This window comes from Calypte anna, chromosome 8 (assembly GCF_003957555.1).
Source record: "Calypte anna isolate BGI_N300 chromosome 8, bCalAnn1_v1.p, whole genome shotgun sequence".
NCBI lineage: Eukaryota > Metazoa > Chordata > Aves > Apodiformes > Trochilidae > Calypte > Calypte anna.
The window spans coordinates 11,582,159-11,607,652 of record NC_044254.1 but is presented as its reverse complement, the minus strand read 5'-3'; the positions used below and the strand labels follow the sequence as shown (position 1 = coordinate 11,607,652).

General features: G+C 35.2%; 1 protein-coding gene across 3 annotated transcripts in view; it reads right to left on the bottom strand.

Moving 5' to 3' along the window:
* The window catches only part of CDC14A (cell division cycle 14A), a 57,628-nt gene that overhangs the window by 5,956 nt on the left and 26,178 nt on the right, over positions 1–25,494 (bottom strand). For all 3 annotated transcript variants that reach the window (XM_030455616.1, XM_030455615.1, XM_008490887.2), the window contains 10 exons: positions 20,396–20,462; positions 18,237–18,299; positions 16,028–16,115; positions 14,617–14,847; positions 12,245–12,383; positions 8,181–8,337; positions 7,621–7,736; positions 7,095–7,142; positions 5,204–5,332; positions 4,011–4,333 (listed from right to left, as the gene is read on the bottom strand). In XM_030455616.1, coding sequence (XP_030311476.1) covers positions 4,011–4,333; positions 5,204–5,332; positions 7,095–7,142; positions 7,621–7,736; positions 8,181–8,337; positions 12,245–12,383; positions 14,617–14,847; positions 16,028–16,115; positions 18,237–18,299; positions 20,396–20,462 — 1,361 coding nt within the window. The remainder of the gene's footprint in view (positions 1–4,010; positions 4,334–5,203; positions 5,333–7,094; positions 7,143–7,620; positions 7,737–8,180; positions 8,338–12,244; positions 12,384–14,616; positions 14,848–16,027; positions 16,116–18,236; positions 18,300–20,395; positions 20,463–25,494) is intronic.

The following is a 25,494-nucleotide window of genomic DNA, read 5'->3' as shown; positions in this document are numbered from 1 at the left end:
TTTTGATAGGTGCACAGGGACGTATAGTATATTTAGAAGCACATTCAGGACACAGAATCGAAGAATAGTTTGGGTTGGGAAGGATCTTAAAGATCATCTAGTTCCAACCCCACTGCCATAGGCAGGGATACTTCCCACTAGATGAGGTTGCTCAAAGCCTCATCCAACCAACCTGGCCTTGAACACTTCCAGGGAGGGGGCATCCACAGCTTCTTTGGGCAACCTGGGCCTCACCCTCACAGTAAAAGATTTCTTCCTAATATCTAATCTAAATTTACCCTCGTTCAGCTTGAAACAATTACCTCTTGTCCTATTGTTACATGCCCTTGTAAAAAGCCCTTCTTCCAGCTTTCCTGAAGCCCCTTCAAATATTGGAAGGCTGTTCTAAGTTCATTCCTGCAGGCTGAACAACTCCCAACTCTCTCAAGCTTGTCTTCATAACAAAGGTGCTCCAGCCCTCTGATGATTTCCATGGCCCTCCTTTTGAACTAATGTTTGAACAATATCTCCCAAGAAGAAAAGCAGTTTAACCACTATTAGTCTATCTAAATAAGATTGCTTGTAGGTAAATCAAAAACTTGCATTTTGCTACATAGATTTTGTATGGCATGATTCTTCTTAAATGCTGCTTCTCAGATTGCAATACATAAAATCCTTTTTCTCTCACCTCACTTGTCCAGAGAAGACTGGATATAGCATTTCATTTCAAGATCCTGCTACATTTGACTGGGTATAAACTCTAACCCTAATGTGCAGATTATACAAAGCCAAGAATTGGTCACAGGTTACACCCTAAAACCCTCCATTTACTAAGTCACAAAGAGAGGAAGGAAGATTATAAATATTCTTAAAACAGGAAAGAAACAGAAAACATTCTAGAAAGTTAACTTTTGCAGCAGAAATGTTTCCCATTCAACCTAAAATTTTATACTATGCCTAACGTTTTATTCATATCACTTAATAGTTCTATTGAAAGGGAACAACAATTCATCTCCTCTTTAACAAGTTGCACATAACTATAGTACCTCAATGTCAAGATGGCTGTTTCCATGTTCATGATGTGATTTTTTTTCTTACATTAAGCAATAACCAACATCCTTTGCTTTTCTCACTTTTCCTAGGTATTTTAGTCACCATTATCTATAAAGGAACTGTATGCTACAATGCTAGAAGAGACCGTTATATTGCAAACCTACTCCCACTCCCCACATATATTTTTAGGAATTTTGATGTCAATTCCATGAGGTGGAACCCTCAGGGCCTAACAAGATTAAATAGAAATAAAGTGCTAAGCTAGAATTCTGTAAAAATATATAGACATACACAAGAAAGAGTCAACCCTTACTTATTTTCTTAGCCTACGCTTATGGAACAAAGCCCACTAACTTTGCTTATGTTGTTGAAATTTATTTCTAGTATAAATGTACATTTCAAAGGAGATGGCAATTCATAGCTTTTAAGATGTTTTTTCATTCAAACTTTTAAACTGCTTGAGGAAATGCACTGATTGTTTCTGTAATGACTTATATTATCATTTGGTACACTTGTTAGCTTATTTTCATGACTGGATCATGTTACAGATATAAGGCATTTCTTTCCTTTAGGACTCTGCATGTAGGTTTACATATTTATGCATGACACACAGCTGTAAGTAGAATATGAGAAAACACTCTTAATTACTGCTGACAGCGTATCATTCACAGAAGGTGCAATGGAAAAGAATGGGTATGGCTTGAACTTCCAGAGTCATTGTTCAGATACATTAAATATGAGACAATATGGATGGTGAGAAATTAAAAAAAAAATTAGACACTTCACCACTTAGTTATTCACTGATTGCTTTCTACCATCATTCTACCATTTTTACTGACTTAGGTTCCAGTACACCAAACTGTAGTCTCTGTAGTCCTTCACTGTACTCCTCCTGAGGACAGAACTTCTGCAAGCATGTTAGATAAACATCTCGGAACACCTAAAAAGGCTGACTTTCCAAAACCATCAGAATTCATGAAGACTCATGGATGTGTCTCAGATCAAACACCCTCAGCTTGCTATACAGCTTTTCATCTCCTCATTTGTGTACCTAAACTAAACTACTTCAACAGTAACAGTTCTCTTGTTCCAGAACTGGTTTCCTCATAAGGAAACTGAGACAGCTTCTACATCCAACTTCAAAAAATCTGTTATATATAGTTAACCTCAATCGCACGTAGCAGGTAAAATCATACCCCAATTGAAGTTTAACAAGTTTAAAAAACTGAAAGGATATGGAAATATTCAAGAAGTCCCTTGCAAATAAGTTATGGCTGATGTTTCAAGTGAAGTTTAAATTCAAACTTAAACTCAATGAAGAACCCGCAGTCATCCTAAGATAATGGAATATTAAAATTTATTTCCAGATAAGTTGTAGTGGATAAGAAGCTAAATGTACTTTTAAACATGCCTGAAAGAATCAAGTATTTTAAAGAGTTGCTTTAGTTCAAGCACATCCTAAGACAGTAACTCTACTCCTTTTTCAGTGGAAGTATCTGAAAGAATCAAGTATTTTGAAAAGTTGCTTTAGTTCAAGCACATCCTAGGACAGTAACTCTACTCCTTTTTCAGTGGAAGTATCCATTGAATTTATCAGAATACAGAATCAGGTTCCCTCAACTAAACTGGTTTTAATTATACTTTCTACACTAGCTAGGTTTCATCACATACACAATATAATTTCACAATGGAACAAGGAGAATTTATTTCCTAGTGTCATCTATGCTCAGAAAGCTATCTATAAACAAGTGGCTTCTGAGCTGTAAGTAGTGCTACGTCCCAGCTGATAACAACAGGGTAGATATCCCTCACTTCTTCAGGAAGCAGACAACAAAACCTATGAATGATCTTTTTGGCTGACATCCTTGTTACCTGCAATGAGTACATTAGCTAGGACACACCGCACTCAAAAACAGTAAGTATAACATTAAAACCTTTTCAACTGAAACAGTTTATCAGTAAGACAGAAAGAGAAAAGAAAGGTGTAATATTCTGATTTTAATTCTGAATTTAATTTTATATGAAGGTAGTTTTATTTCCGGCACCTGAAAAAAAATTAATCTGAAGTGTCAATACTCCTAAACAGAGGCTGACAGGTTCAATTAATTGTAGGCAATATATTCTATATAAAACACTGCACTAATTTTTATAATTTTATATATATAAGAATATATATTATATATGTATAATACTTTTTTAATATATAATTGAGAATTAGATATCTTGTTTGTTTTAGATTTACAGTAGTAAATTTATATTTTCCTTAAAAGAGCTGAAATGATTTCTGATTTCATAACTGAAGTTTCTCTAATCTCTCTTCGCTGAGTTTTCTACAGAATCACATTCAACTTGCATTAGTTTATCTGTGCATCCTCTTCATACAGACTTTCATAGAGGAAAAGGGCACAAAATAAGCCCAAAGCAGAAAAGCTGTTGAGGAATGAAAATTCAAAATGTGAGATCAGAAATATCCTGCTCTAAAGTACTTTTAACATTTGGTGTTAGAAAAGGACTAGATTTCAAGCCAAGCGGACTCATCTTTCAAATGAGTCCTATCTTTAAAAATGCAGTACCTCCATTTAGTGTGATATATACAAAGGCTTATTTAAATCTGTTACTACATGAAGACTAAGATATAATAAATTTAATAAAAAGCATTATAGGTAATTAAAAAAAAATCTAAAGAGTAAGAAGGTCCATAAAAAAAGATACCAGAAAATGTGTCAGTTTAAGTTCAAGAATTATTTAATGAACTCGAGATGATCTAGATACTTAGAAGAGATGGGGAAAAAAAAAAAAAGCAGTTGAAATTATGATTACTTAAAAAGGTAAGAGACAAAGGTGCTGTTCAGAAACATTAAAGAAAATCAGAGAATTATGCTGGGTCAAGATTTTTTTTGCAACAGCTTTGCTCACAGAAGGAAGAAAGACAAGCATCGGTCAGATGCTTGAAAGTGCTGTTGTGACTATGAACTTACAGGAATTGATTGACTCTGGGATCAAGCTGGAGGAGTTGTAAGGCCCATAAAGGAAGGCTGCTGTATAGTCATCTGCCATGGCGCTGTGAAAACTGGTTTGGCTGCTCAGGTTGTTGCCACTACTGCTGTTTCTGTTGTATAAGTTGTTGTTCAGTTCATGGTTATTTCTGTGAGGCACCTGCAAGCTGCCATTCAAGTGGCTGGAGATCTGGCTTACAGAAAAACCTGTCCTAGAGGACAATGATGTCATTTTGCTCTCATCATCATCTGAAGCAGAATACAGGTTCCCTAGAGAACTGGCTAGTCTGGAGTTTATGGAAGCGCTGAACGGAAAACATGTGGGGAAGAAAATACACACAAGGTATGTACAGATTTATACAAAAAAATAACAGACAATTCAGAAGACAAGGTGAAGAGCATACATCATTCTGAATTAATTTGTATTTGTACCCAGGTTCATTTTCTATCTCAGATAATGAAAACCAGAATTCTTTGTCAGGAGTTCCCAAACTTTGTTTATTGAATCACTACCGTGGCCAGCTTTCACCTCTGTCAAACCACATGCACATGCAGGAGATTGTGTTAAAAAGTTTAGGCAGTGACTGATAGACGCTGAAGTAGTTTGTGGACATGTTACGGTTTAAGAACTCCTCTTCTGTTGCTTGAACTATATTACTTCTGTAACCAAGAAGTAATATGATAAATCTGTGAATAAAACTAGGGTGTCCTGAAATATCTGTTTAAGTTTGTTATTTTGCTCCAGTAAGTATTTATTCCCAGAAGTTATTAAAAATTAATCATTCAAAATTTCATTTAACATATGCATTTACGTAGTACAATAATAGTACTGGAATTAAATACCAATAAATAAGAAACTAATAAAAACCTTATTGATTAACACTCAGTATTTTTCCGATATTAATAGTATATAGACTTGTGGGAATACTTGCAAAACTTCAATAAACTCAGATGCCTAAAAACAAAAAAAACCTGACCAACGTAATACTCTCATACCAAAACTACAGGTTTTGGGTTTTGTTTGTTGTTTTAAAATCTACAGGCATCTAAGCAGCAAATCCCTTTTTAAGTAAATTTAAGCCTTACACCCAAGAACAGCTTCATAGACTGCTTATGTGCTGAAAACCATGGTATTATACAGTAAGTACTTGTACCAAAAATAAAAAGAAAAAAACCTTTTCATGTTAGAGCCTGAGGATGTGGGAATTCTGCTTATTCTTTCGGCAGATGGTGAACTAACTGCCATCACTTTGGAGGCCTTCAGAGGCGACATGGATCCTTCTGTGCTACCTGATGTATTCAGTCTGAAAGGAGAAGCAAGGTTTTACATCTCACATATACAGCCTTTCAACACAAGCTGGAATCTTAAAAAGCAGAAATTCTTAAGTCTGAGTACTAAGTACACAACAGCAAAAAAAAAAAAAAAAAAAAAAGACCAAAAACAACCAAACCAAACAAAAACAAAAGAAAAAAAACTCCAAACAAAAAGCCTCCACATTTTGCCTGTTTTCAAGTATTTTTGAAAAAATCTTTTCAAATATCCCACTCCTTGGTTTTCCCTTTCTGTATCATACTATACAGTCATTACAGTCATAAGTTACTTTTCAACTTGATAATCTGTGAAGGCTAAGTGTCCATTTATTGTCCAATTTATTTAAAATTTAATTATAAATTTAAAATACTGTAAATTTGAGGAGTACCTTTTGTGCTTATAAAGCAAGTACGAGTAGAAAAAACAACACTAGTTTTCATGAGGAAAATCATTGCTCCCAAATGACCACAAGAACATGTTTATGAAGTTGCACAGAACATACAGGTTTTTTCTAGGGTGGGACTACAAATGGACAAATTCTTCATATTTTGATAATGAGCTGTACGTACGGTACACTGGACTAGTCAGAAGAGTTATTATAGCTGCCCATATTAATTTATTAAAAACTAATAAATGAATACCCTCACAGTAGTAGGAAATTCTCTCTATCCTTAGACCAGGGAATATTATTGTGATGAACTCATTTAGGTTAGATATTAGAAAGAATTTCTTTATGGAGAGAGTGACCCGGCATTGGAATGGGCTGCCCAGGGAAGTAGTGGATTCTCCGTCCCTGGAGATATTTAAAAAGAGACTGGATGTGGCACTCAGTGCCATAGTCTAGCAACCAGAACGGTGGTAAAAGGGTTGGACTCGATGATCTCTGAGGTCCCTTCCAACCCAGCCAATTCTATGATTCTATGATTCTATGATCTTAGGTACAAGCTACAAGAGTAAATAGACATCTCCAAGGTTACACATCTTGAGTGATCACACAAAACTGAAGATAATGTGTTCTTATCATTATTAACAATTAATAATGACAAGATATTTTGTCTTACATGTTGTATTTAGGATGCAATGGGGTACAGGGTGTAATGGTTACAAAGCCAAAAGACTCAGTTCTTCCATTCTTATAACTCAAAGCTCTGTGGGGTGGGGAGGGGGGTGTGCATTGTCAGTATTGATTTTAGTACAGATTATAAACAAAATAAACATTTATAAAATGAGAAGAAACTATTGGCTTTATTGTTTGAACAAAGCATGTTCCATGTATACATATGGTGTATACTTTGTATACAGCTTTGTATACAAAGTGTACAATGAGGACCCTGATGGAAAATATGAAAAGGTACTAAACCTCAGAATTTATGTGGTACATTATATATACAAAAGTACTGATTGTATCCACTACATAATACCTCTAGTTCATCTATCAAAGCACTAATGGCAATTGTGATACACGGGCAGTATGTAGCCAACTTAGGCTTTTGAGATAAGTATTTATTTTTACAGAAACAAAGTAGTTAGGAGTTAACCCGTCACCTTTCATTGAGTAATAGCACAGCTATTAGAAAATGTGACTGGGAAAATTACTTGTATTTGCTAGTTACTTATTAAGAAGAACTCAAGGTATCCTTGCCACTTCTCAGAAATCTGAAATTGTTAATCAGTTGATGTGACAAGTACAATTCAAATCAGTGAAAACTTAAGACCTGAGGAAAAATTAAGAACTAAAATTTTAAAGAGAATACCTGAAAGGTTGTGATTTTGACCTGGTGTGAAGTTTCATATCTTGCAGCCTAAAGAAACCAAAGCAGCAATCTTTATCAAAGGATAAAAAGCCTTTCTTGTCCCCCAAAGCATACTTGCATGTCTCACATTGGCTTGAAAGTATAATAGTAATAATAGTAGTAGTAATAATAGTAGTAGTAATAATAGTAGTAGTAATAATAGTAGTAGTAATAATAGTAGTAGTAATAATAGTAGTAGTAATAATAGTAATAATTCTTAACTCCTGCTAATGATTATTTTAATTTACCGTTAAAACAATCTTTACTTTTGTCTGTTTGCCCGTTTCAATCAAACAAGTAAATAATCACAGAAAGAAGAAATTAATAAACCTAATCTGCAACTAGTATATATACACCTAGAGAAACTTTTACCACAGAAGTTAGTACAACTAAAACTACTGCTGTAACCATGGCTGTGTATTTGCAATAAAGATCTGATACCACAGACTACATTTAAAATTGCAAATTCTCAGAATTATTTAATTACCTCAGAGCTCCAGCTGTAGCAGAACTCGTCCGTCTCCGACTTTTTAAGGCATTAAGCTTATCACCTTGTGTCATGCCATTCTGACTTTCCATACCTGCTGTGTCACCAAAATCATTCTGGGAAACAAGAAGTACGCAAGCTAGGAATTATATTAAATCCTATGGGGTGATGTATTTTCAAATATTGAACATCTCCTTTGTAAAGGTTATAATTCAAAAGGCTAATTTACTGTCTTCTGCATACATGTGGCAATATTCTGTTTCTACATAATTACCATGAATTACAGGACATAAACAACTTAAAATCCTTAAAGAAAGACTTTAAATATTGCAAAACTTTTAAGTTTGCAAAATGACCTATAGACTAATACTTTTTTTAAAGTGGATATTTGTTGTAATTATAACCTAAAATATTTAGGTGTGAAGAAGCAGTCTAGCAGTAACACAAGCAAAGAAAAAAAAAAACCCCAAACCAAAACAACCTAAAAATTATCTGTATCTAGTTATTAAAAGACCAACTCCATTTCTGCTTGCATGAAATTTTTTCCTACCAAGTCTTACCTCCCTGTAGTGAGCCAAGTCTTGTACTTTATTCATGCTGTCACTGATTGATATGTCATTCAAGCCACAAAGAACTCTGTTAATGTTTGCATCAAGTACTCCTTGTTTTTGCTTTGATCTGACCAGGTCTCCCTCCAGCCATAACATTGATTGCTTCCTTTAGAATACAAAACAAATCAGTTCATATAAACAAATTTGCATACACATAAAAAGCAATATGTAAACATGCTATTCTTACAGATTGGCAACACTTAAATCTTTTGTACATCTGGAAAAAAATATTTGAATGTCTATCACAAAAAAAAAAACCAAAACAACCAAAAACCCCAAAGCTTCCAATGGTTAAAATCAACAACAAAAAAACCTCCAGAATCACCAGACAAGTCTGTAACCATCGCAGAAATATCACAGGTACTAAAACTTTTTACAAAAATCCTACTGGGAAAAGAAATTAACTAGCAGGTGTTTCCAATACTATAAAGGTATTTAAAACACAAATTCATATAAAAGAATGCTTTTATTTACATAATGTATAGAATAAATGATGATACAGCACTTTCCAACTTCTCATTAACATGAGTTTTGAGTACACAGATATTGTGCAGTAAATCTACAGCTGACTTGTACAGTAGAAATGGTCATAGTCATGAAGTTGAACAGGACTTGAGTTTCAGCTTTCAGAAAATGAAAGATTATATCCTTCAGACAAGTGGTTAAAAATAAATGACCAAATTGCTACACTGTGTATGGGCTAAGCAGGTTTTTTTTTAATGAGACTCAATTGTTCCTCAATAAGGAAGTTTGCTGGGTAAGTTATGCAAGTTCCATACAAGAACTAAGATTTTATTACGTATTATTGTAACACAGTTAAATTCTGATACTGAAGAAAAAAAGAATGAGGAATTATATCACTTGAAACTTTTCTTTGCTTGAAAACAAAACTATTATAGTTAAGAGCCAAGTAGTGTCAGCCAAATGCCTAAATTTGCCCAAAAATAAATGAAAAAGGCAAGCACTTCCAGAAGAATTTCACTACGGCCTAAGAAAATATCATGAGATGGAGAAAGTGGGAGTGGGGTAAGAGGGAACATCCCTTAGTGCACCTAATGGAAGTAGTCTAGAAAACAAGCTTCAATTTAAATACCTTTGAAATGTTTCAAGATTAATTGTATTCAGAGTAACAAACTTACTTGATAGATAGTTGGGCTAGATGGTCTTTACAAAAACACTACTTTAAATTCCCTTATTAAACCACAAGAACCTAAGACATGAGGCTTTGATATCTAAGATATAAGGCTATATAAGGCTGACAGATCAAAGTTGCAAGATTTTACCTCTTAGTAAGAAGCAACTTTGCAGACCTGAGGGTAAGGTATTATATACTGGAATGATGCAATTGATTCTAGCTCCTGCTCTTTCATTCCCATTTTGACACTCCTGGTGACTGCTCGAATTTTTCCTGATTGTTGAAACACATACCTAATGCCATTAGGACAACAGAAAATTCTTAATGAACAATACTACAGCTCTTGACTATGATTCACAGCTAGGAATAGGTACGGATGAAAAAAAAAAATGAAGGATCTTGGCCTATCTATAAACCCAAACCAAGTATTTACATGCCACTGTTTTGCCTATTTTTCAAGCACTTACTAATCACACTACCTGCTACCATTCTCTCTTGGTTCTGCTCTCCTGTGGAAATTATTTTTGAGTGCATCATCCACGCATCAGCATGGTATGGAGAAGCTTAATCTGCCTTCAATGAGCACTTGTGGGCTGTGAAAGTTTGTGATTCAGAGTATTTTGAATAATGGTGGGCCATCTCTCAAATAAAGGAGTACCCATTCAGTTGCACTGGGAAACTGATAGGAATCATTGTTCATGCTCCATTTCTCTTATGAATTACAGTAGTACTCCTTCTTTCTCTCCAATATCTTATGGATTTTAAGATGCAAGATTAGTGCATGTTCTACAGTATTTACATGGTATATAGCAGAGCTCTTGCAGTCTCTTTTTTTCCAAAACGAGACAAATTTGTGGTGGATTTTCTCAAAATGCTTTCCTATAACAGTGAAAATACCTCCAACTAAGTACCATCATGGCCAATGTGGGACAGGCAGTGCGGCTGCAAAAGGCACAGCAGAAAGTGTCCTGTGAGGGGACAGCCAAGGCACGGCTCTTTCTGTGTTGTCTTTTCTCCTCCAGACTGATCCTATGTGTGTTCTCAAAGGAGGCAGCAGTGTTATGGATGCTGTGTCTCCATGTCTCCTGATTGGAGGCCAGAGTGGAGCACTGATGACAGTCAGTATGGCCAAAGCTGAGGGATTGTTTCAGGGAGTCCTTGTATCTCCTCTTTGGGGCTCCTGTGTTGCGGCAGCCAGTGGCAAGTTCACCATAGAGCACAATCTTAGGAAGGTGGGGTGATCCTCCATCCTGGAGATGTGCCCTGCCCAGCACAGCTGTGTCCTCCAGTAGCATGGCCTCAATGCTGCTGACCCCTGCCTGTTCAAGGACAGGAACATTGGTCACGTAGTCAGTCCCAGGGATGTTTAGGATTGTACAGAGGCAGCACTGGTGGAAGCATTCGAAGAGTTGCAGGTGGTTGCAGTAGATGACCCATGATTCAGACCCATATAAAAGAGTGGACAGTGCAATGGCTCTGTAGACACTCATCTTTGTACAGTTCTTCAGGTATTTATTGCTCCAGACTCTTATATGAAGTCTTCCAAATGCTCTGCATGCCTTTGCTAATCTGTTGTCTTTCTCCTTGTCAATCTTGACGTCTGAGGAAATAATGCATCCCAGATAGCTGAACTGCTGGACTGACTTAAGCTCTGGTTCACCTATGGTGATGTGGGGATGATGGAAGTCTTCCTGTGGTGCAGGCTGGTAAAGAACTTCTGTCTTCTTCAAGTTGACTCCCAGGCCAAAAAGATCTGCAGCTTCTACAAAGCAGTAAGAGTTGCAGAGCTGCTTCTGTGTGAGCAATGAAGACGGCATTGCCAGCAAAAAGCAACTCTGGGACGTGGTGATTTAAGATCTTGCTGTGGGCCTTCAGTCCCCTTAGGTTGAATAAGGCTCCCATTGGTACCATATCAGATGTAAATGCCATTTTCTTCATCGAGGTCTGCCATGGCCCTTTGAAGCATCATGCGGAAGAAGATTGTGAATAGAATGGGTGCAAGAACGCAGCCTTGTTTCACACCATTGGTTATTGGGAAGGATTCAGAGAGTGCATCGCCATATCTGACTTGGCCCTGCTGGCCCTCATGTAGCAGGATGATCATTCTGAGGAACTTGGGGGTCCATCCTAACCATTCCGAGATTTGCCACAGGCCCTTTCTATTCACAGTGTCAAAAGCTTCAGTGAGATCAATGAATGTCCCAAAAACCTTTGTTCTGCCAGGGCCCAGAAAGCTTTGATTGTGACAGCAAAGTCCTCAGGATGTAGGTTTAGTTGGAGTATCCTTCTCTTAGTTGGATGGCCTTACAGAGCTAAACGAGCTCCATCTGCCTGGGTTTGGAGCTAAGAGTTGTCCTTGTCCTAGGATGGTTGCCTGGTGGCTAGTGAGCCCATCCTGCCCATGGACACACTTTGTCTGACTCTTCAGTCTGGCATGGGAGACCCTACTGGAGGCACATGCCACTGCCAGCATAGCTCTCAACCTCACAAGGGCACACCAGCTCCTCCCCTATGGCAAGGGGGTGCGTGGGGAGGGAAAGTCTGTGATAATGCTTTAATAAAACCTTATTGCTGGTTTCATCTTTTGGTTCACATTTGGATCTCGCACTTCAAACACATTATCTCCTAAATCTCCCAGAATGCAAACATACGGGGCCTTAAGACCCTCTGCTCCCTAAAGTAACAAAATTTATAGCACTCCAGAGAAAATGATTGCTACTGAGCTTGATTTAAATCTCAAGCTAACTTATCTTAATTATACTGCAACAGGCAGTAATATGCTACCTCAGTATAGAGAAAGTAGATTCTATCAATAGTGCAAGATTGATAAGGATGAAGAGAAGCAGTTGAGTATTAGTAGCAAAGAAGGTATACATACTCTTCCAAGAAGTGTTGCTGGGGTCCTATAATAGATCCTGGTCGACATATTCTTATCCAAGCAATGGCTTCAGCATGTGTGAACTTGTAGTGCTTCATTATGTAACAGGCAATTAGAGTTCCTGTTCTCCCCAGACCAGCTACAAAAACATCAAAATTCACATACAAAGTTATGAGAAAGTCTAATTCAGTATCTCTTTTATAATTTAATTGCATTTTAATGCTGTAAATGTGAGAGCAAATATATCATAATTATAAATAGCCATGTGGAAGAAGGCATATAACAGTGATCACTCTTGCCACTTGAACAATTCTACTTCAAATTTTAAATTTTTTTTTCCAAAAAAGAAAAGCTGGTATTTTGAGTAAGATGTGACCAAGCTGAATATTAAGTTTCTAATTATAAAGCCAGGGGAAAAAAAAAATAATCAAAGCACCTTTCAGAAGCCAACACACACACTTTACAAATCAAGGTTCAAATACATGCAAATACATGTGGACATCACCAGATAGCAGTACGTGTCTTCCCAACCAGTGGCTTTTCCTTTTTTTAGTCAGTTTTGTTGTGAAACCATCTATAAAATTTTTCACTTCTATCCATATAAAAAACAATGAATGTTGACCAACATATATTTTGTATATCAATAGCTTAAAATAACTTAGCATTTTGCTCCCCAAATCCCAAACTAATCCTGGTTTTAAAAGGAGCACAGAGACAGTAAAATTAGATTTTACTATCAGACAGATCTTGAACTACAGATTAAGAACTAATCCCTCTTTAGTCCTGTGTCTTGTCTAGTAGTAAAGTATCTCTCCATTTTAGCCTTATTTTCCTGCAGTCACCCTATCTGCAATTTACAGTCTCACAGTGGTCAACTATTGTTCATGCACAACAGCTATCTAAATGGAAACTCTCAAAGCAGACAGACATCCTCACTGACAATTCCATACACGAGAGCTCTTTTAATCAGTAACTGAATCTTGCTGTGACTTTTTAGAAAGTTGAGATGATTCAGGTAAAAAGATAAAAGTTAAAGTTGACCAATAGTGAGATTCCACAATTGTGTACTGGAAGACTACCTCTGAATAGTAATTTAAAAAGGGAAAATATTGGTTTTGGATTTGGTTTCTGGTTCCGTGTTTTTCTTCAATGCAAAAGGAATGCACTATGCAAACAGGTAAACAAGAGTTATGCCAAACTTATATCTGAACAAGAAAATGGTCTCCAAAAATTGGAGGTAACATTTACTATTTGTATATATCACTGACACTTCAGGTTTTTTCTCTTAAGTTCTTACTATTGTGTGAAATTTCCACAGCAACCCTTTGCATGAAGCCATTCTAACTTCTGGGATAAGCAATTTCTACTGTGGAAGCTGTGTTTCCAATACCTCTGCAGTAAGAATATAAGAAAACTACTGATAACACTAACTCGGAATTAACATGAATTTAAATGAACAGTTAATTAGTTTAGAACCGTGTAAAAACCTAAAAAGAATTAGATGATTGATTGGTTTGCTTAATATTAAATGGTCAGATGAAAGACCAAAAAACAGTTCAGTTTAGCAAGTGCACATCTCAGTATCAAAAGTATATTGTATTCCTACAGCAAATAAGCCTAAAGAATAGCAATGTACTCTTGCTAATCAATAATTTTTACCCTCATTTAGTCAATTAGCAGATGTCCAGCTCATTAACTCCAGAATTTCTGGGTTCTAGCAACAGTAACAACTTGTTAGGAAATAAAGTTACTTATCTTTATATGCATGCTTATTTCTTCATTCATTCTGAATGAATAGCACTATTCTTGCTTCAGATCAAGACATTTATCTCCACAATATCCTTACACAACTCTAAACATAAATCAAGCTGAAACCTTTCAAAACCTTCGTTAATCATTCTTGACTAAACACATTTTGTGTATTTCCTGCTGATATGCTGAAATAGGCTGGTTTGAAATGTTGGCATCACAGTGACTTCCATTAACTTGAAGTCATACTCCACAGAAAAATGTAGAACAGTTCAAAAACACAAAGAAAACTTTTCAGTCTTTAGCCTTTCCTGGCCAATTATCATAATGCTGTGAAAGCGAAATGCAAAAGAGAAATCTCCACTAAATAAAACCCATGCCTTTCAAGAGATACTAAGAAAAAATCGAACAATGAACAACAGATTATCAGTAACTGTAAGCAGTAGTGTAGGAAGAAAGAACTTAAAGCACACATGAAAATAAATATTTGTCATATTCAATCAAGTATCATAAGGCACTATTACTTTGACATGTTTAACTTTTACATGTTATTTCTGGAATAAATGCTATGGGATTTACACTTATTTTGAACCCCAGTCTGAGAAATAAATAAGTGTATATACCTTTACAATGTACAGCGATAGCACCGTCAGCATTTTCACAGATGTTCAGGAATCTCTGAACTATACTGTCACTTGGTGTGCTTCCATCTATGAAGAACAGGTCATAATGCTCAAAACCAGCATCAGTAAATCGTTTTGCCTCATAGATTTTTTTGTTTAGTCTTATAATTGATGTGACATTATGTTTTTTGAAATAGGGAAAGTAGGCTTCAGGTGCATGAAGAGGATAACCTAAAAAAAAAAAAACAAAAACCAATGAACATTTAATGTAATAGATGAAATCCAAAGTCTTAGTAACCAAAATCATACCCTAAAACCCTTTTTTAAAATTATAAACACAGTAATACTCAAAATGCTTTTTTTCTTTAAAGTCAGAATAAACCTGTTAAGTGATATTAAAAAATCCACCAAATCCTCATGAACACTGATATAATTAAAGATCTATAGTCAAGTTGCAAATCAAAGAATAACAAAGCATGTTAAGAGAAAACATTGTGTTTGGGAGGAAAATAGATGAGTGATCTATACTGTGGACAAGAGAAAGTCAAAAGGCTAAACTGTAGCATCAGAAATACCTTCGTTCCACTGTCAACTAAAAAGCTTCCGTGCCTTTATTCAGCTGAGACACAAAAGGATCCCTAGTTGAAGATGTTCTCTGTTGACAAGGGTGTGAGGGAGTATGTGCACATGTACACATCTGTACAATGTGTGTATGTAAAATGTAGTTTATTCTTTCCTCTTAACAATTATGCCTTATTAACAAAACACAGGAAAAACAGTTACCACAAAAACTTGAAAAGTAGATACTCAGAAAACATGCTTACAGAAAGAAAGTGATATGGCACAAGGATTAAGGTTAAAATCAGGAGTAATCTGACTGTAATTTTAAATGACTAATTTTCCTTTTAGCTAGACCAGAGCTCTTCTTTCCTTCTCTTGGTCAAGTTTCTCTATTTTATTCCATTAGAATCACATAGCTTCTTCTCATTATCCCAAGAATCTTCAGTAGTAAAGGCAGACTTAGTTTAAAAGTCTTTCCTGGCCCTGTTGTAAAACTCTTAATACACTTTCATTTTCTGTATGCAACCAAATTTAATGTGACATATTAATTGTATCAGGTGTTAGGTTCCAGGAGAACTGTAAGAGATCTGAATTTCTCAGGCACTTTGTCAGTGAATGAAAGACAGAGACTGTTAAAAGAATCAGAATTCTTCTAGCTAAGAGTTCCAAAACCTTTGGAACCAGGTTCTGTGATCATTTATAAAAAGTTCACTGTATGATTATTTCTGAAGATATAAATTAATCTTTAGATCTTTAGTACCTTCTGCTCATTTTTATGCTGAAAAAAAAAAAAAGATTAACATGCTAAAAAAAAATAAATTACAGAATAGCATTGAAATAGATATCATACCATTTTCAAGTTTGCTTTTTGGGTGTGGTCCGCTAAATGCCAAAAATTTTCCTGGAATAATCCAGTTGAAGTCACCATTTTCTACTCGCTACAAAAATTTCAGAAAAGAAAAACTCATTTTATTATCTGTACATCATTTTATTATCTGTACATACAGTCTTTATTTTACTTTTTATTATGTTCTTGCTGTATTAAAACAAAACACTTCAAATATAATTGTTACCTATATGGGAGAAACTAACAATAAGTTTCTTCTCAGAAATGCTAGTAAAACGAAATGCAAAAATTTTTGCAGAATTTTTTTCTAATAAAAAAGGAAAGATCTTATACCAAAGACATTTCTCCCTTGGAAGGTTCAGGTTTTTAAGACACCTATTTATAACACTGACAAACATCAACATTTTTGTATGTTTTAATCCAAGAATATGGAAAAATGCTTCCCCATACAGCACTGGCTAAAAAAACACAACTCACAGAAAACAAATAAAAAACTAATTAGCATTCAAAACCAGTTATCTTTTCCTTGTAGAAACTGAAAACTACATATTGGTATAAGCTCTGATGAGCCAGTAATTATAGGAGCAAAGTATAAATAAATAATAAAAAATAAAGTAAATGAAAAAAATAACACTTTCAAATGTTAATATTTTGCATCTCTTGCTCACTTTTAAATGAAAACTTCAAAAAGACTATGCAAGTTCTGTCAGTGCCATAACTGGAAGCCTCTTTGGAAATACATAACTGAAGTTTAAAAATGCCTTGTTTTTGTAATTGAAGAATGGTCATTACTCGTTTGACAATGTAATTATTCTCAGCATGACTTTTAAGGACACAGCACTCAGTTCAACTGCATTATTAAGCTTGTGTTTTTAGCTCTCAGCAAATCAAAACATTCTAATGAGTGAAAGAATCTGGTAATAGATGTTACTGTAATCAATTCATCAACTGTTTGGTTAGCTAAGCCCATTAGGCTTGCTCTGAATGTCCTCACACAATGAAAACTCCCGTAAATTAACAAGGTTGCGTAAGAACCAGTGAATCAATCTTACTGCCAAGTCCAGACTCCTCACCACCCTTCCTTCCCCTCCACCCCCCTGGTTTGTATCACAGACTGCAATCTCAACATTGTAGTACCTCTGCTCTCTTTAAGGAAGGAATACTGTTTAGTAAGTTGAAAGTGTTTTTTTTTTTTAAAAAAAAGAGAACTTGAGTATTTTTACATCTAGTCCAACAAAAGCAGAATTGATAATGTGGTAAGGTGAAATAACTAACTGTGAAATAGAATTTCCTTTAGCTTGTTCCCTTTAAGTCGTATGCAACTTTTCTCCAAGTAGCTACACATTTGAAGACATAACATCCCAAAATCTTGGAATATTTAAAGTTTCATAAATATACTACATGACATATCTAAACATACAAAGCTGACCATGATGCATAAAACAATAGAAGACATTAAAAAAAATAGGCAAAAACATTAAAAATTATTCCAAGTTCTTGCTTCTTATACTCAGACACTGGACAGCATACTTCAAACATCATTCACTGATACATATTTTTCTCAAACAAAATAATGTTAAGCATTGAACAAGATAATGTGATAACTTGAGTCAATTATTTTACTACTCTTGTCTGACAGATCAACCACTATTATACACACAGAGCCATCCAGAATATTTATTTCTTAGAGCTGTACAAATGTTGGGAGAACAATGAATGACATCCGTTAGTTTTCTGGGACTTTATTAGGGAAGTATTTTGGATGTATTTTCATTACTGGAACCCCCACATAATGCATCCTCACTAAAAGAGCCCAAGATGTGCTTAATCTTTGTGACTATTAAAAAAATTGCATATATTTGGGACTAATAGTATCTAGGAAGCAGCCCAACAAGAGTTGAAGAAACAGTTTTTGTGGGTCAGCTGAGAGACCTTGCATTGTATCCTGGAGAAAGGTTGGGAAAGCATGAAAAAGGTCCCAGAAGCCAGAAAGGCTACAAGAAAAAGTAAACTTATTATGTGCTTACAAGAATATTCATTCTGTATGTTTTTTACATACAGCACACAGGTCTGGAGTTACATACCTTACATATGAACACCGGGTTTTACTTGAATTAAAATGTGTTTCTAGTATTCTTTAAATTGTGGGATACTGTAAATTTTAACTTATTTTAGGTAAACCAAACACATTCAACTTATTAAATTTACAAACCTCGTAGTGTTCATATTCATCCACATCAAATGTCTGAAAGTCAAAAAATCCATGCTGCAAGGCCTAAAAGGCAACAAGGTGTCAGTTTATTCCAAAATAAGATACATACTCTCATTTTTAACTATTGTTTTTGAAAATCAAAACTAAGTTACTAAATGTTCGTGCTTTGGTCTTACTGAAGCCTCTACTTAAGACAATATAACACTTTGCACAGATTAACAACACAGGCAACAAAACCCAACAATGTCACTAAAGCACATCAAGCTGATTATCTCCCCTTCAAAGACATTACAATAGGACATAAGGTTGTTGCATATCACTTGAATCATAAAATTGATTCTCCCTCCTGCAATATGTATACTTTTTTTTCCTGTAGGCAGTTGACAAATTAAAAGGCAGTTCCCTTTTTGTCATTCACTCATTCAGTGATTTCTATCCTGAATATATTTTCATGCAGTTGTACGCAACAAAATATAGTACATTCGTAGTTTAATATGATCACCATATGCCAGGCAAAATGGCATGTACAGAATAAAGTGTATAAACTGTATTTTATAATTTGTTTTTAATAAACATTCCACTGATAGAATGAAGTGCACTGAGCAATGTCAGACAGTACTTGTTATAGTACTGAAAGTTATAAAGATTTTTATTTACTTGCTGTACTATTAAAAATGCCAATTTTTGTATTAAAGATTTATGTATAATACCATATGAAAAATGATTCTATAACTAAGGAATTCGCAGCCCAAAATTACTCTAAGGATAGGTGTAAGACAGTTGTGCAGCATATATTTGTACTGTGTCTACTGCATTCAGAGAAGTATAGCATTACACACCATTCTGGGATTAAAGTGTGATAAAAACACATCACAGATCCATAATTTAAAAAACCACCAGTCTGCCATCATTTGCTACATATAGAACACCCTTCTTAAGGCAAAACAAAAATAGCTTTGTTATAGCCAACACGAGCTCAATGACCAGACTGGTCAAGAAGCCCAAGATACTGAGAGCTTTGTTGGAGCAGCTTATTTTGAAATTCAGCTTATTTTTATTTAGGCATGGCTGGCTGTACTCCAGAATTCATGGGCCTACTGAATTAGATATATATGATATACACGCACATAAACACTAAATTTACCCACGTAGACAAAGCTTTTACTTTAGATTATGGCATCCAGTTTCTGCTCAGTGTTTTTTAGCTCTCTAGATGAACTGGAGAAACACTGAATAATTTTTAGGGGAACAAAGGGGAAAAAATTAATTCTTAAATTCCTTTTGACATATTGTTGCAGATAAATTACAGTGACTGCACAACACCTTCAGCAAGCTTCAGGATCTGTAAAATGCCACACAAATTAAAGTCTTGCCATTAATTGACAGCTCCTTTACCACCCCCACAGAACTAAAAATGTTAAGCTTGATCTCTCTTTTTCCAGCTTTTAAGAAACACTTGTTTTGCCATACTTTTGAGAATTACAAATAGTCTATGAAGTGTCTGTACAGAACTGTTCTTCTGACCTGCTCCCTTCATCAAATCCACTTTGCTTACAGTATGAAGTGTATACTGTATACAAGGTTGCAAATTAAGATGTAATGTAACAGTTTTGGAAAAAGCATTATTGGAGCTTAATATTCCCCAGGACAATAAAACACTAGTCTAATACATTAATTTTCATTATTTTTAAACAATTCTGAACAGATTAATGTCAAACACTGAACCAGGTGTTTTGGGGGACAGTTGGTGCCAAGTACACTCAAACTACTTAAATCACAGTATGTCTATCTATCTGTCCTTGACTTTAAGAACCTATGCTATTCCCTTTATCCAATGTTTATAAATGATCTGTTAGCAGATCAAGTGCACTATCTTGCACTGTTAAGAACTGCCACCACATAGCCTAGTGAATTAGCACATTCTGATTCATAAGGTGAAGATCAGAAAGCTGTGAAAGGTGAAAACAGCCAGGTAAAAAGATAGCATTCTGCCATTGTCACTACTCACAGCCCTCAGTAACTTAGGCTTCATGATAGTATACTACTCATTCACACCTGTTTTGCTTTGAAACCAGATTTTCTAACATAGTCTAGCAGTATTTTCCTTCACATTTTTAAAATCAATTTAAATCTCTTTTGCAAAGGAAAAAAGTTATTACCTTATTTACTCCCTGCAAACAGTCCAGGATTGTAAGATTGTACATGCAGTTCCCAAATGAAGCATCCCTATAGATTTAATAAAACTTTATTTAATATACACAGACTTAATTTAAGAACTTGGGCAAGGGCAGCACACAGAGAATATTCAAGATACTCAATCCCCACTACAAAATCTGAATTGAAGTTCAAAGAAGACATCTTTTTAGAACCTTGTTAATGCTATAGCACTCTCCTACCAAAGATGCAGCTCAGAGTAAATACAGTTAACATTGCAAATTATTTCAAGTGCACATTTTACATCATCTTATACAAGCCTGCTACCAATATGTAAAACAAAACACCCCGCATCTTAGAGATATGTTTTAAAATTATCCAGATATAATTAAATTTTAAACTACTTGACCCCAGTTCTGCTGCTATGAAAATAACAAGTGCTCCTTAAAAGAGGACAGGGTACCCCAAAGCAAAAAAAGTAGAAAGAGACACCAACAGAAAAATAAGTAATAGAAAAAAATAACAGCAACAGATGTATTGTGGAAAAGGAGAAAGTCCTTTTCCAACTCTGCTTCAGACCATTTCACATTTTAACAAATTTCTACCTGGACAGACTATTTCCTAATCACTCACTAAAGAAAGCTTTAACACTTTTGCTCTAAGCTATCTTATCCAGAATGCTAAGAGCTTAAATTTATGAGAATAGCAAAATTCAAGGCTTCTGCCAGACACATCTTTAATCTAGAATTGATTAAAAATTTCAGTCTTTCCTTGAAAATTCTCCTTTCCTAGAAGTTTACTTGGTAGAAGTAGTATAATTTTAAAAATATTGATTTGCTCCTACAATGCCAAGCACTTTAAGAGCAAAATATTCTCAATCATTCCTTAAGAGCAGAATAAGTATAGCAGACTTAAGCAAGCAGTGCTGATCGAAAATGTATTTAAGAAAATTGAAAGCTACAGTTTCGGTAGTGTCATATTACATGCAGACCACTATAGGAACGATTAGTAAAAATACTCAGCCATGATGTATTACAAAGGGAACTCTGAAGTGTGAATAAACCTTCAATTTCCACAGCCAAAAAAGTTTTTCAAAATGAAAAGCCATGAAGTATTTTCAGTACATTAGACAGGCAGAACACACCAAAGCTGTAAAATAAACTTTACAGGCAATACATTTTCAACAGGAGAAAGCTGGATAACAGATCATTCTAGTAAACATCACTTTAGCAAACAAAAACATCCTTGGAGCAAAAAATCTTACAAGCCCTAATGGGAAAATTGTACACAGCAGAAAATCTTTCAAAAGCTGACATAAACAACAAAGCCTAAAACAATATAAACCACAAAATTAAGTATTTAGAGAATAATTTAAGCATTTACAGAAAAATTAAGAAGATATTATTCTATCAGGCATGTTATTAGATGCTATTTTGCTATAACATTAATAGAATTTTTATCTGTTTGTGTGTACTTCACACAAGTACACACAGTAGAAGTTGTGAAGTTGTACTTCAACTGATGAGTCATCTGACACTGCAGTACAAAAACAATATTGGGAAAAAAGCCACATAATCTCTAATCCATTAATAAGAAGTGCTATGACAGCAAGAGAGAGAAGGCAGAGAGGAGAGGGAGGGAGGGAGGGAGGACACTGAACCTGACCTAGATGTACAATTCCAGGCATCCAACATTCCTAGCTGCAGTTCCCACAGACCACTATTAGCAGTGGAGTACACATGGATGCTGGCAGATAACATTTACTGCCTGCCTCATCCCTGCCTTCTGTTACTGTTCACTGACCCATTAAAGCAGGTGTACTCTGCCTGGAGAAAACAGCTCTGCTGACACTGCCATCCACACACAGCGACTGAAAGCTAGGAAATTGCACACAGGCAAAGCTTTGGAATGAACACATAAAAAACAGTTAAAAACTTACTCCCAAATTCCTAAAAACTCTAAGAACAGCAGTTTGTCATTTTGGGGTTTTTTTTGTTTTTAATAACGAAATGCAACACACTGAGTTAACATCTGAAAAACTCAAATACTTGCTACTTATCTTTTATGGTGGAATGCAATAATGTATTAAAACCATAGACAAACTCTAGATATGAATGACAGTACAGCGTGGGAGTGAAATAACTCCCACGGTGGTTTAATATTACCTGATACTTCAAAGGAAAGCATATTTGATGAACCATGGAAAATACTGATTGTATTATATCAGACCTTGCCATAATCTCTCCCTCTGCCCCTCAAATATCTTCTGCTAAGAAAGCACAAGCAAATCATAGAATTTCCTTCATTCGTAATTTGGAAACCTAGAAAATGGAACTATGTACTTTTTTTTCCCCTTAAAGCCCCAACTATTTTTATTTTAACATTCCCAGTCCTTTACAGAATAAATCTAGGGAGAAAAAAAGCAAATAAATTTTTCTCCCCCTAGTTTCCAAAAGTACAATTGCTTGATTATAATCAATTTCAGATGCAAACCTCTTGCTGAAATATTGCTATTTTATGCTCCAGAATTGTAAGCTAAGCTATCTACAGATATTAAATTTCAGGTGTAAGAACAAATTCCTCCTATTTAAAGTTATTCTTCTTTGACAACTAATGCATGTGAATATTTTTAAAAGAGTAGTCATTTTTTAATTACTGGGAATATTTATGCATATACAAAAACATTCAGGTGTTTCTACCGGTGGAAACCAAGCTATTTCAAATGTAATACTTTCTGAATTGAACAAAAAGAGTAATAGAATAGAACACAAAAATATCTGCACAGTTTTACAGTGTAGGTGCTCTGATTTTTGTTGCTGATCATATTTCATTACAGTATTCTTTGGCTTTTGTAGCCAAATGCAACGAGCATTTTGAAATGTTGCATTGTTTTTTTTTTCCTCTTTAACATAAAGTCAATACAGAGTAGTTTGAGGCAAAAATCTGGAAGTTTCAAAATAGGAAACTGGTATTTATGACTATTCTTAATAGAAGACAAGATACAGTACAAGATCTTCAAGAGACTAGAGTGTCATCAAATGCCAGTGAATCAGCCAAAAATGAGATTAAAGTATCTCACAGAGAGCAGTGTCTTGCCCCCTCGCTTTATCTTTAGTATTTATATTATAAAAAGGAAACAAAAAATGTCTATGTATTTTATAAGCAGTATTCTGACTTCTTTTCACCCCTGAACAATATTTGCTGAAGCTGTCTTTATATGCAATACCAGCTGAAAAATCTAAGCTGATTAAGGCTTTTGAGGTCACAGAGCTAGATGAAAATAGATCAGTTTCACAGTGATCGCTTCCTGTAAAAATACCTCAGTATTCCATAAAGGATCTGACAATCCCACAGCTTCTACTTATTGAAAGTTGTCTATTTTTTCAAAAAAAGAGACACAATTCAGCTAACAAATTAACAACCTTGTTAACTAGCTTAGCTGTAACACTCAGCTGATCAGTGCTCACTGATAAACTCTTACACTTGAAACTATTCAAATGGAGATGACCTATATATACTACAATATTTATGTAATATCTAAGCTTTAGGCTCCAAGAATAAATTCAAGTCAAGAAGTACTGAATAATAATTAATACCTCAGGATTTCTTTCCTAGACCTTAGAAGGGAAGAGGTAAGAAATTTGGTTTAATGTTTTTCATTGTATAGAAGAGTCATTTTAGTTCTTTGAGACACTTAAGATGTGGAAGGAGTGCAAACTATCTCAGCACCAGCTTGTTTCTTCACAGTACAGGTTGATGTCAAGCAGATATACAACCAAAAGCAGTGCTACTGCTCCCAGCACAGGTTGATTTCCTTGACCCTCCATATTATGCTGTATTTTGCACAAGAGATCCCTCAAATGCCTTAGAATGGACAGGAGAGAAAATCTCAAAGGCCTTGGAAAACCAGGGAAGGAGTACTAATTAATTTCTTCCCCATTGCAAATCTACATTGTCCCACTGCAGGTCCTCATCAGAACTACTTGCCCTTCTCTCAACCTCAGTAATTAAGCTCCTATGTATCTTTATCTTCTTCCTATGAATACAAGTCCCAAATATCCCCTCCCTAACTTTCAGATGCCCGATTTCTTACCTAGCCTCCTATCTTGTCAGAATCCTTCAGTTTATTTCCTCACTCCTCTTAGTCTCACCTCCTGCACAGCAAGATCACACAGCTTCCTTCCCAGCAGGACAAACTGTACAGCAGTAACAGAATCTGCCTAGGTGCTAATACAGGGACAAGACCAGACACAGTCCAAAGCCGGTCCAAAAGAAACTTGGATGCTTTCCAGCCCCTCATCATGTAAGAAAAAACGTTCAAGAAATGAAGATGTTTAATTCTTCTAGCAAAAACTCTCAACACTAATTCCTTGCAGATACACCAAGGTTCTGCTCAAGATTACTTTTCTCCCATCCTTAAAACAGTCAAAGCCTTGCATTAAAAAACAAAACCACAAAACAAACCCAAAACCATGCCAAAACCCAATCACATCACAGAAAACCCACCACAAAAAACCCACAGCCTCCCAAAAAAGCTTTCATTTTAGCCAATCATTTATATCCCAGCAATCCTGGGCTTGAAACACAAAGACAGAGGAGCTACGTTTCAGAAGGATGCCTATACATTTATTGCTCTCATCTCCTGAATGTGGCAAACAGAACGAAGTGATTATACTTTCATAATAACTTCTGACAACACAGACTGCAAAAAATGGAGTTGTTCCTTTGCTAGACATTGTCTTCTTCATTATTTCCCTAAGTATTCTTTCCTCTGGGAAATATGAAATGCTCTTTGTATGAGCATTCTTGAACTATCTTGAGAAAATCTTAATATTTCTTGTATTTTTGACTCCTCCTCTGCTGAACCCAGCATAGCTAACTATTGTATTTTGGATGAGAATTTTATTAACTCAAACTCACAAGGATTTGCTCTGAATAATTATTTGATGCTTAAAAGGAAATTGTTTCATGTCATTAGATCTGTTACTGTGGTTCTTACCAGCCTCACAAGAAATCATAAAGGAATTTACTTCCACAACTCCAAACCAGTCAAGCAGAAATAGCATTTATTATTATTATTACCACAGTCATAATTATTATAGGA